The sequence below is a fragment of the Lithobates pipiens genome, unplaced genomic scaffold, assembly GCF_037356315.1.
Source record: "Lithobates pipiens isolate NorthernLeopardFrog02 unplaced genomic scaffold, aLitPip1_a1.2 Scaffold_13, whole genome shotgun sequence".
In the NCBI taxonomy this organism is placed as follows: domain Eukaryota; kingdom Metazoa; phylum Chordata; class Amphibia; order Anura; family Ranidae; genus Lithobates; species Lithobates pipiens.
The window spans coordinates 289,825,221-289,837,511 of record NW_027507718.1 but is presented as its reverse complement, the minus strand read 5'-3'; the positions used below and the strand labels follow the sequence as shown (position 1 = coordinate 289,837,511).

General features: G+C 37.7%; 1 protein-coding gene across 35 annotated transcripts in view; it reads right to left on the bottom strand.

The window, feature by feature from the left end:
* ANK2 (ankyrin 2) overlaps positions 1–12,291 on the bottom strand; it is a 749,119-nt gene that overhangs the window by 171,604 nt on the left and 565,224 nt on the right. For 34 of the 35 annotated variants that reach the window (XM_077476764.1, XM_077476769.1, XM_077476760.1 and 31 more), the window contains 5 exons: positions 10,994–11,092; positions 9,663–9,860; positions 8,891–8,989; positions 8,598–8,696; positions 517–615 (listed from right to left, as the gene is read on the bottom strand). In XM_077476764.1, coding sequence (XP_077332890.1) covers positions 517–615; positions 8,598–8,696; positions 8,891–8,989; positions 9,663–9,860; positions 10,994–11,092 — 594 coding nt within the window. The remainder of the gene's footprint in view (positions 1–516; positions 616–8,597; positions 8,697–8,890; positions 8,990–9,662; positions 9,861–10,993; positions 11,093–12,291) is intronic. The other variant, XM_077476767.1, reaches the window with a different exon arrangement.

Here is a 12,291-nt window from a genome sequence, read left to right as displayed (position 1 = left end):
GAAGGAAGGCTGCAGCATGGCCATTTACAATTAAGCACAGACACTTACAATGATTCCAACTGTAGGCTTTTCCAGAGCAGAATGGATAAACAATTTAATATTTTATATATTCTGTGCAGAAAATATTTTTTGTTTATATAGACAGATGCATAGACAGATAGATATAGATAAACAGACATATAGAGATAATTTTCACTTTGTATGTTCCCTTAGCTTATTGAGGTAATGCTGTGTTACCTTCAATCATCCAATCACGTGCAAGCAAAATCCCACTTTATTTATTTATTTATTTATTTATTTCCCTTGCAGATGATTGGGTATTAGGTGAACACAGTTTCACTATATGTACTCCTTTAGTAAATCAAGGCCATCATTTTAAGCAATATACTTTTACAAAAATCATTGCTATGCTCATGTATAGCTCCTCTGCTAAAGCTGAAAATTCTTCCCCTATCCTCCTTTTCCATTTTCTAACCCAACAAATGTTCCAGTGTTGCAAACAATACAGTAGCTTACCCTGGCTCTGGCATCTACCAGGGCACCATTTCTGAGAAGGCAACGAACCACTTCAACCTGCCCAGCGCGAGCAGCCATGTGCAGAGCCGTCTCTCCCCTCTGCAAATACAGAGATGGAAATTAGTTAATATGCCTGAAAAACTATTTATGTTTTACTGAAACAAAAACTTGAAACATTTTGTAGAAAGTTCAACACATATAAAAAAAACTGATATTTAACCAATAATATCTAATTACTGAAAACAAAATATTAACGTGAGGATATAGAAGAACTATATGCATCAACTATTTGTACAGATTTAGCGGGACATAATTAAAAAATAATCACATTGCATAATTGTCCCGTATTCAAATAATAAATAAATTCATGGCATATCATCTTTTTACACCGCTGATGGGGCCACCATTAAAGTGATTGTTTTGTTAAAGTGTGTGTTTTACCACAACACACCGTAATGTATGAAATTTAGTGCAGTGCATTGTGATGTTGTTAATTTAGTGTGGCACCCCAGCACGCAAGTACAATAGATCCCATTGGCTTGCATTGTGGTGCAACACAGCACCCATGCTCTAGATCGGTTTTTAGTCTTTTACCATGCGTTGGCAGCCTGTTTAAAAGTGATTGGGCTACCTTAACTCAATACATGTTAACTTTTGAAATACTTTACAGTGACACACGGCAAAGGTATCAAACATTCATATGTGAAAGAATTCACAGATTAGGGCCTAACATGGTCATTGCCCTGCAGCTAAACAGCTGTTTCAAGAAAATAAATTCATCTCCCATGTCCCTATAGAAGACTGTTGCGCTTCTATTCAGAACGGTGTATAAGAAGGGATGGGCAGTTTTTATTACAAATACCAAGTGCTGGTCTGCATAATAAATACTCTCTAATTCCAAGGAAAGAATGCAATATTGTTAACTGGTTGCATTTAGCCATTTAAACAGTTTTATCATTTTAAATGAATACTGCTTCTTTCCAGAAAGGAATTCCTTTTTAAATTTCAGACAACATTCCCAAAATTGAAAATCCCTCACCAGCAATTCTGAGATGTTGGTGGCAGCAGAGGGAGAGGAATGGGTATGCTATGTACGCCCTGTGTACTTTGGTTACGAATATTTGTTAGGGTGGCTGGATCATGTATGCATGGTTGGCCATTGTCAACTTCGTGAAGGCCCCTTGACCGACTTATAAGAATATGAGAGACCAGAAAGTTCCATGCACAAGGATACTTTGGTATCCATGCACAAGGATACTTTAGTTAAGAATATTTGTTATGGTGGCTGGATCATGCATGCATGGCTGGCCATCATCAACTGCGTGAAGGCCCCTTGATCGTCTTATAAGAATATGAGAGACCAGAAAGTTCCATGCACAAGGATACTTTTCTTGATGTTAACAAAGAGGGGAAACAAGAACAAGAGGTGTTTATTTTACTGTGGAGATAGTACACTAAAATGTTGCACTGTGCAACATATAACTAAATGCAGGCTCTTCAAGCGACAATATTAAAATTATGAAAAATTAATGATTACTGTATGATAGTGTACATCAACCATACCATTGCATTTGCCAGTAAATTTAAAATAATAAGTCACATTATTTGCTTGCTGACACATCTAATCCAATTATTTTTTAAATTCGCAACTAAATAGGGTTTTGCTTACAAACAAACCAATGAATCCTCTCATACATGGGAAGGGCTATACATAAAAACATAAGCTGCAGTGGGGCACAAAATGGCACGGTTGGTAAACAGATGCTTTGAAGAAAGATAACATGCTGGCACTAGACCAGAATTTGTAAAAATGCAAATGTCTGCCTGTTTTAAGTAATAGATTTTCCTTAAAGTGGAAGTAAACTCCCCTATCGTTTTCAGCCAAGGAAGCTGCCATCTTTGCCTCTGTTTAATCTTCAACTGCTATGGTGCTGCACATGTGATTCGTTATGACACCAGCCATTGGATGGTTTGATAGTTTGGCTGAGAGCACAGCCAATGTGCAGTTAGCATTCCCGGCATGCCTTTTTTTTAACTGTTTAAATCAATGGGTGTACTTCCACTTTAAAGCAATATTATTCAAAACAAATTAAATATATTTCAGAATTTACCAATTCTTAGATGTAGTGGCTGCATTAGTTTCCTTTCATAGGATTTTTTTTTTGTTTTGCTTTATTATCACCTGGTGATCTGGTCAGTATTCAGTAACTATGCTATTTTTCAACTTCTTTTAACAGACCAAGCTGTCATGCAAAAGTAGCAATGAGACAATCCATTGAACACTGACAGAGATGCATATAACGGTCAGCTTTTATTCATCAATGTAGAACATTTATACCAAAAGTTACCTGAAGATCAGCTTTTTTTTTTTCATGTCCATTTATATTTGTTGGTGCACCTAATGCCGCATACACACGACCGGACTTTGCAGCAGACTAGGTCCGACAGTCTTCCCGTCAGACTTTTGGCGGAGTTCCAACGGACTTAGCCACACACAAACAGACTAAGTCCGTTCGAAAGTCCGTTTGTTTTGAAAGTGATGACATAAGATGGGACTAAAAAAGGAAGTTTAATATCCAGTTGCCAATAGCTTCCCTTGCGTCCTATTTGGTCCATCGGACCAACATACAGACGAACGGTTTTCCCGGAATCGAGTCCATCAGACAGATTTGAAACACGTTCTATTACTAGGCCCGTCTGATTTTTTTCATGAAAAACTATCGCATTCGCCCACACACGATCGGATTGTCCAACGGACTGATTCCGTTGGATCTAGTCTGCTGGAAAGTCCGGTCGTGTGTACGTGGCATAACACTACCCTCTCTCCAGACTGACAATGCTGCTGTCCAAAGGTGTCTCCATTGTTCTTCCAGTGCAGTGGAGACACCTCAAGACAGGAAGTGGGTTACTGGTCAGATCACCAGATGAAGATAATAAGGTAAAAAAGTGAAAAGAAATAAATTAAAATATAAAACGATTGCAGCCTCCACATTTGGAGACTAGTAAGCTGTAATACTGTATTACATTTTGTTTATTGGGATTAATACTGCTTTAAGCCTTCAGAGTAGAAGATTTTAATAAATATACATTTTGACAGTAGAAAACACTGCTATACAAGTGCAGCTCATAACATTAGAACATCATCAAAAAAAATCATTTATTTCAGTAATTCAATTCAAAAAATAAAACTCATATGTTTTATATAGATGCATTACACACAGAGTGATCCTGTATATTTCAAGCATTTTTCTTCTTTTAATTTTGATGATTATGGCTTACAGCTAGTGAAAACCCACATAAGACCAATAAAAAAAGGATTTTAAATACAGAAATGTTGGCTTACTGAGAAGTATGTCTGTGTAAAATATAGTATGCACTCAATATTTTTGCATGAATTACTGCATCAATGCAGCATGGCATGGAGGCGATCATCCTATGGCACTGCTGAGGTGTTATGGAAGCCCAGGTTTCTTTGAAGGCTTTCAGTTCATCTGCATTGTTGGGTCTTGTGTCTCATCTTCCTATTGACAATACTCCACAAATTCTCTTTGGGGTTTAGGTAAGACCAGTTTGCTGGCCCACTAAGCACAGTGATACCATGATCATTAAACCAGGTATTGGTACTTTTGGAAGTGTGGGCAGATGATATGGCTCCCCAAATCCTCACTGACTGCGGAAAAATCAAACTAGACCTCATGCAACTTGGATCCTGTGACTCTCCACTCTTCCTCTAGGCTCTGGGACCTTGATTTTAAAATGAAATGCATTTTTTTTTACATTCTGTGATGATTTGGGGACTCATGTCATCTGCTGGTGTTGGTCCACTGTTTTATCAAGTCCAAAGTCAGAGCAGCCCTCTACCATGAAATTCTAGAGTACTTCATGCTTTCCTCTGTTGGAGATATGATTTCATTTTCCAGGAGGACTTGGTACCTGCCCACATTGTCAAACGTACCAATACCTGGTTTAATGGTCATGGTATCACTGTGCTCAATTGGCCCGCAAACTTGTCTGACCTTAACCCCATTGAGAATCTGTGGGGCATTGTCAAGAGAAAGATAAGAGACACCAGACCCAACAATGCAGATGAGCTGAAAGCCACTATCAAAGAAACCTGGGCTTCCATAACACCTCAGCAGTGCCACAGGCTGATCGCCTCCATGTCACGCCGCATTGATGCAGTGATTCATCCAAAGTAGCCCCGACCAAGTATTGAGTGCATACTATACTGTACATGGATATAGTTCTCAGTAAGCTGATATTTTTGTATTAAAAATCCTATTTTTTATTGGTCTTATGTAATAGTCTAATTTTCTGAGATACAGAATTTTGGGTTTTCATTAGCTGTAAGCTATAATCATCAAAATTAAAAGAAAGAAATGCTTGAAATATACCACTCTGTGTGTAACGCATCTATATAAAACATATGAGTTTAATTTTTTTCACTGAATTACTGAAATAAATTAACTAATCTAATTTTATGAGATGCATCTGTATATTATAGGCTGCGAATAGAACCGTGCAACAAAAAATACAGTAAAAACAGCTTAGGTAGTCAATTTAATGAAAATTGGTCCTGACCAGCACTGTATACATATGAAAAATGAATAACAGAAAGCTTACAACCATTTGAAATGATTACAAATCAATATGATAAGCAGCAGAAAACGTAAATAAGATTGCCATATCCTGTTTTTTAACTCTATCATCAACTCAAATCTCTTGAGAACTTATAGCTCTTACTAATATTCGCTGATCCTTGAACTTTTTAATAGAGTTATATTGACTATTTTACCAATGTTTTTATTAACCACGGTATACATCTGCAGATTGCATTAAAGAGTCTGGAATACACAACAGTGGATAAACATGTGAGAAGTTGTGCCCAACTGCACGTGTTGGAAGACACCTGTATCCATCTATAATTAAAATATCATTTTCGAATGGCTGCAATAACAGGCTTTCTAGTTAGACACAGTTTCAATGGGTTACAGAAAGCAGACAAAACTATATGTCTTTTACATACATAAATTAGCTATGGACACAAACATTTTCAATGAGTAACACTGAAATGTACATTACAGATTTTTATAAAGCTACACAAATCAACTCAATTATATAAGATGGACAACATAAATAGCATTGTTTTGCCTATTCTGAGTAATTTAAGCTGTAAGTAATCTGTGTATATCTGTAAGTAATATGTGTATATTAAAGATTTGAGAGCAAACCACATTATAGCAGCACTGCTGCCTTACAGCGCTAGCTTTCAGGAATACAGTTTTAACGGGGTGCTAATAGCAGGGGGCACATACCTATCTCTGTGTTCATTTGTTTCCACAACCCAAGACCCTAAGGTTTAACAGTTTTTGTCTTAAAGTTCCACTATATTTAGCAGTTTAAATCTGACTGGATACACAGGACATACAAGCACATACAAAGCAATCACAGGATGATGACGGCCACAGCTGTTCGTAGGTGTTCACATGCAACCACGTAAGCAACAATTATCTACAGTTAAACCTAAGTTTGGGTGAAACCTGCTCCCACCCTAATTCTATGTCCTATACTAACTAGCCTGTACAGGAGAGATATCTATACTTACATCACTTGCAACAAAATTATAAAGACCACAAAATGATTATACTGTATATATGATGCAGCAAACTTATGCAATTGCTACAATAATATGTATCATGTGGCCTTTGTTACATACTGTATATTGGGGACTTGCACTTCATGCATGGTTTTGCCCATATCTATTTTTTACAGGTTGATATAGTATGTGTACATAATTCTGTATATTTGCACATTTCATGTCTGCATGAATATATTCATATGAGATTTGAATTTGCATTTGCACTTTTTTTGGGGTGGATTATCATAATCCACCCCAAAAAAAGTGCAAATGCAAATTCAAATCTCATATGAATATATTCATGCAGACATGAAATGTGCAAATATACAGAATTATGTACACATACTATATCAACCTGTAAAAAATAGATATGGGCAAAACCATGCATGAAGTGCAAGTCCCCAATATACAGTATGTAACAAAGGCCACTATAGAGGCGTGGATAGCAAACCAATTACCTAAAAATTATCAATCGCCTCATGACCCAACACATGTGAGATTGCAGTACAGTATATAATGAGGACACGTCCACCGTGGCCAGTGAACGTTCTGCAAAATATTTATCACATGTTTAGTGTCCTTAAAAAAAGTGGGAGTTCCCATCACCAGTGGTTGCAAATTTTAGTCTATGTATTTCCCAGTCCTAGATTATACAGAATCAATTACACAGATGATGGAACGACCTGGTAGATTCTATAAACTTTTATGAACTTTCGGTAAGCAGTGCATGACAGGCATCTTAGGGAACAGTGGTACTGAAAAAGCCTTTTCCTTCTTATTTAAAATTCCATCTCTATATTCACCATCAATTATCTACCTAAGATCAATTCTATACGCCAAAGTAGGGTTACTGCAGCTGACAAAATTCTCATTTTGCCATCATAGTTATCTTTATTTATAACGACAATTCCCCCTACCTTATCCACAGGGCAGATCACAACATCCCTCTTAGCACAAATGCTTTAAGCCTGCTTGCACAATTTGGGGGGGGGGGGGGGTTTATCTTTTCTAATGTTCATGGAGTCCAAGTCTTTCGAAACAAGGTCCCTAAATAATGACAGGGAGGGGGCACCTTCCCAGGAGGGTTTAGGTGATTGGTTTGCTATCTATCTGACTGTTACATATATTTGGGACTTGCACTTTATGCATGGTTTTGCACATATATATTGTTTACATGTTGATATTTGCACATTATTCTGTACATTTGCACATTTTTATTATTTCTGCATGAATTTGATATATTCGTACGAGATTGAATTTACATATTACTGTAGCAATTGCAAAAGTTTGCTGCATCCTATATATGTTAATTTTGTGGTCTTTATAATTTTGTTGTGAGTGATATAAGTCTTTTATTTTTATTTCGCATTGCACTTATGGCTTATTATTTGGTTATACTCCGTATCTGAGTATTTTCAATTAGGTTTGATATACTTGCCTATTCTAAGGGCACTCTGGTCCAATCAGGTGATTGGCTCCCAGCGCTGGTTTCAGGAAAGAGTTGGGACAGCTGACAACAGATACCCCATAGTAGGCCTATAGGTGGTGTCACCACCCAGGCATTGCAGTTGTTGTCCCTGCTCTCTCCTCTCCCCTAAAGTCAGCACTGGGAGTCGATCATGTGACCAGACCGGATCACTCCTAGAATATTTAGTATAGGCCTTAAAATGGAGGGGGGAGCAGGTTTAAGATTAGATTACTACTTTAAGGACAGATGATCACCTTTTTACTCAAGCGGTTTAGATCCAGAGGTGATCATCTCTACTAACAGCAGGTAATTGCCTCATGTGCTATTACATCTGAACACTAGCAGACAACTCATTGCTTTGTATGAGCTGAGCACCTGAAAGTTTCTGCAACCACTTGTGAATCCAGCTGCAGGAATCGGCTGAATTCTTGCTGTGTGGATAAGGCCTTACTGTTAATTTTCCTTAGAAAGCATTCACTGCCTTAAAAAAGATTGCTCCCTGCCACTATGTTGCATAGAGGAACCCTTGCTCTCTGCGTGATAGTAGCGGTCTCTCTACAGCGGTCTAGCATGCCCCCTGCTGAAATAGAGTTCTTCAATTTGCAGGGGGGATGAGGTTTGCTTATTGTTCGCTGTGGCTGACTTCTAAAGTACACAAAACATAAGATTTTGCACACCTTTTCTTTTGATGCACTGGGAATGCAATTAGCCAAATGTAAACTAGAAGTTCAATTGGGCTTTAACTGTCTCTTATAAAGAGATTAGAGTTTATGCTGCACTGTGTAAGAAGTACTCTTCAAGGTGCTGTGGAAAATGCTGGCATTATAATAACAAAATACAGCAACTGACATGCGGGTCAAGAGGTTAGGTAGTTTCCTCACAAAGAAAAACACCTGGTGAAATTATACAATTGTCAAGTAAGCTGTAAAATGCACATTAAAACTAGTCATTTAGTTTACTGTAAGACATACTCACAATGTTAGTGACATCTGGAGAAGCTCCATTCTGCAGCAGAAGGAGGACTATGTTCAAGTGGCCCATGAATGCAGCCACATGTATTGGAGTGAGACCAGACTGTGGAACAAACCAACAGGCATTTTACTCCCCTGCACAACACCAAGGTGGGCTTCCACATTTACAAAATAGCAGAAGAATAAGAGGATAGAGAGAAATGATAGTGGATATTACAAGTAAAATGAGACAGAGACAGGACAGAGAAAGCAGGAAATGGGGTGGCAGATTTTGTGATCTAAGAAAACCTGTTCTACCTCTGTTATAGCTTGAATTGAAGCCCCATATTTCACTAGCAGTTCCATAACTTTGATACGGTTTTTCTTGCAGGCAATGTGCAATGGAGTAAAACCATTCTGTTTAGAGAAACAACCTGTTAGGAAAACCCATGCACACTTCACACTCAAAAAACAAACAAACATGCAGCTCTCAGAAGAAGCAACGGTGAAAAGTAGAATGTGAGTGAAAACCACAGTAGTGTTCTGCAGCCAATGCAACACGATGGTAATCAACAACTACATCAATTCAGATGTTTGAAGTAAGCAATATAGAGTTGTCTTCAGTGTCTGGTGTTAATTGTCTCAAGATGATTATAAAGGATTAGATGATGATTATAAAGGAACAGTACCATACACCTCCGCAAACACCTAGAGCAAACCTTTCTCAAGTTAAAACGCATAGTAGTAAATTGTTGCCACAAGACACAGACATTACGGGGGGTGTCTACAGTGCACATAGACACATCTAGCTTGCCTGACTACTGGCTTTAGCTAGATTGTTAGTAAACATCTCACCATCATCTTAAAATCTTAAATTTCAAGTGTGTGTGTGTGTATGCGAGGGGTCTTTAAAAAGTTTCTGCCCTTTTTTATATTTAATAGAGTTATAAAAAGTGTGGAAACCTTTTGAAGTACCTATATACCTATACATATATATAAATATACATATATATAGATATATATTTAAATAAACACACACACACATGTACAATACAAAGTCCAGTAGAAAGAAGCATGCAGTTTACTTTACCAGGGCGCGGGCATTGGGATTTGCTCTTTTGTCTAGAAGAAGTTTGGTGACACGGTAATGTCCACAATGTGCTGCAACGTGCAGAGAAGTGAGATAATCCAGGGTGACATCATCCACGGGTGCCTTGTGCTGTAAAAGGTGCTTGACACATTCCACATGATCTCCTTGAGCAGCCATATGTAGTGGAGAAAGTCCATTCTGTTTTCGATCATAAAACAAATTTTACAATCAACAGTAGCTATGATTTTAATGGTCAGTGCAACCCAAAACAAAGTAATGTGTCAGCCATGATCCCTGTAGCCAATTTAAAAAAATATGAGGAAAAACATATTTTTGTGCTGTCTATAGGAAAACATCTAAGAAATAATGAAAGGATGTGACTAATTCATACTGTCCACACACGGACTTCCTTTTGTTATATCTCATCTCTCTATATTTTTACAATCCTGATTTGTCCAGTAAAAAGATACTCACTTCAACCTAGGTACATCAATGAACACATTCAGAGCTTCGATTTCCTACCAAGCTTCTTGCTGTCACCTCTGGTGGATTCTACATACACATTTATATGCAGAACAAACTGGTGACACAAGTAGCCCAGCTGCATTTAGTCTCCTAGACTGTCATAGTTGTTCTGGGAGTAGGAAACCTGTACATCAGTGAAGATTAATCACAAATCGAACTCTGTTCCACTACCAAATCAGAAAATCAGTTTTGAGTGGAACTGCACTTAAAAATAATTAACTTGATCATTTACTATCATAAAATAACAATAAAGTGTATCTAAGGCCTAAACATTCTTCTTTTTAGTTTTGAATAAAGTGGGAAAGAATTAGTACCCCTGTCAGATTTTTATTGTTACCTATGTTACCACTAGAGGACTCACTCTTTCTATTTTTCCTGGTAACTACTGGGACTGGAAATAAAAGAAAATCCAAAGTTTTGAGTTGTCATCAAAACAAGAATACAAGGTAAATCTTCCAGTTGGGACAAGAATTGTTTTGTGTCAACTGTCTGAAAGGGCCGATTTCTTCTCATGTCTTGAATTATCTACAGGACAGAAAGTAGATCTTCCTATCTGGACACAAATAGTTTTATAAAAACCTGACAGGTATTTTACCCATTCCAGCACAGAGGCACAACAAGAATGAGGGGCTTTCAAAATTAAAATTTTTAAATACGCTAAAACGTTCATTAACTGGAAGAACAATAGATCTTGGCATCCTTTCGCCTTCAACGTCACATATTTTTTTTCCTATTTCAGTAGTGCTGCCTTCTAAAGGTATTTATACATTTTAGAGTCTAACACAGAGAGATTAAAAAACACATGCCTTGGTCCTTGCGAGAAGTGGTGCTCCTCTTTCTAGAAGTAACTCCACAGCTTGGTCATGCCCGCTTCGTGCTGCACAGTGAAGTGGAGTAAGTCCATCCTAAAACAGAATTACATGCCAGGATCGTATGAGTGGGAATTACATGAGGAACACACATAACACACAGATCTAGTACATTTCATGGCTGCATATGTATGTACTATCTGTAAAAAAAGGAGTAAGTAAGAAGTGCGTGCTACGTACCTATGTTTTTGTTTTGTTTTTTTTATAAAGTTTTGTTCGGTTTTAAAAAACATCAAAGGAAAACATATATAGTATGTGTTCCAACTAGAAATAGGCATAACGGACAATAAAGCATTAAATACAGAACAATTAAAGTGTATGACAGGCCGAAACCTAGTTCTGGATAGAGCAGGAAAATGGTTAAAACCCCTATCAGGCTTTTTTCAGCTTTCTAGGACTCTGTTACAGAGACTTCCCCCTTACTTACTGTCCCTGTGGCAGCGTTTTTTTGCAAACAGGAACTGATTAAAAGTAGCAATAAAGGCTGAAAACTTGTTTTACTTAGTAGCGCAAGGAAAGGCCAGAATCCTGTCAGACTGCTGTCTGTGTGCATGCTTGGAAGATTATTTCTTTGTCCTGGTGACCATTGTCACGGGGACTAAAAGTGAGGGAAATTTCAAAATGTTTCATTAGTCAGGAGTAAAGGAGAACACTTCAAATAGAAACAATAATGAATAATGAGAGCAATGCTTCTTACAGTGTACAGCTATGTATTTCTCTTTGTACTAAGGTCCTGTTTGCGCTCTTGTGATACATTAGCACACACACATCATTGCGCATTATGCCACACATTAATGTGAGTATCATTGCGTTACTGCAGTGTGATGGTGTGAACTAGGCCTAAAAGTGAACCTGGGCTGTTGATTTCGACATCCCTGATGTGTATACTGGTGTGGAGGTGGAGACACTCCTGTGGTATTTTTATACCTAAATGTAAACAACCAATATTACCATCCATTACAGTACTGCTATCAATTTGGGGTGCAGAGACCCCCTGTATTATACTGAGCTGCTACTTGAAATTCTTAAATATCCAAGTCATACAGAAAAGTAACAACAAAGTTCTTTATTTTGTGTTTTTGTGAGTTTTATCTCTCTAAAGCTGGGTTTGGATATCCATGGTGCGTTATCACACGATGGGGATTTGGGAGGAGCGATGTGCTGATGTCACCGAGCTACAGTGATCCCAGAAGCACGGGAGAATGTGTATCAGCTGTATCTACTTTTTCTACATG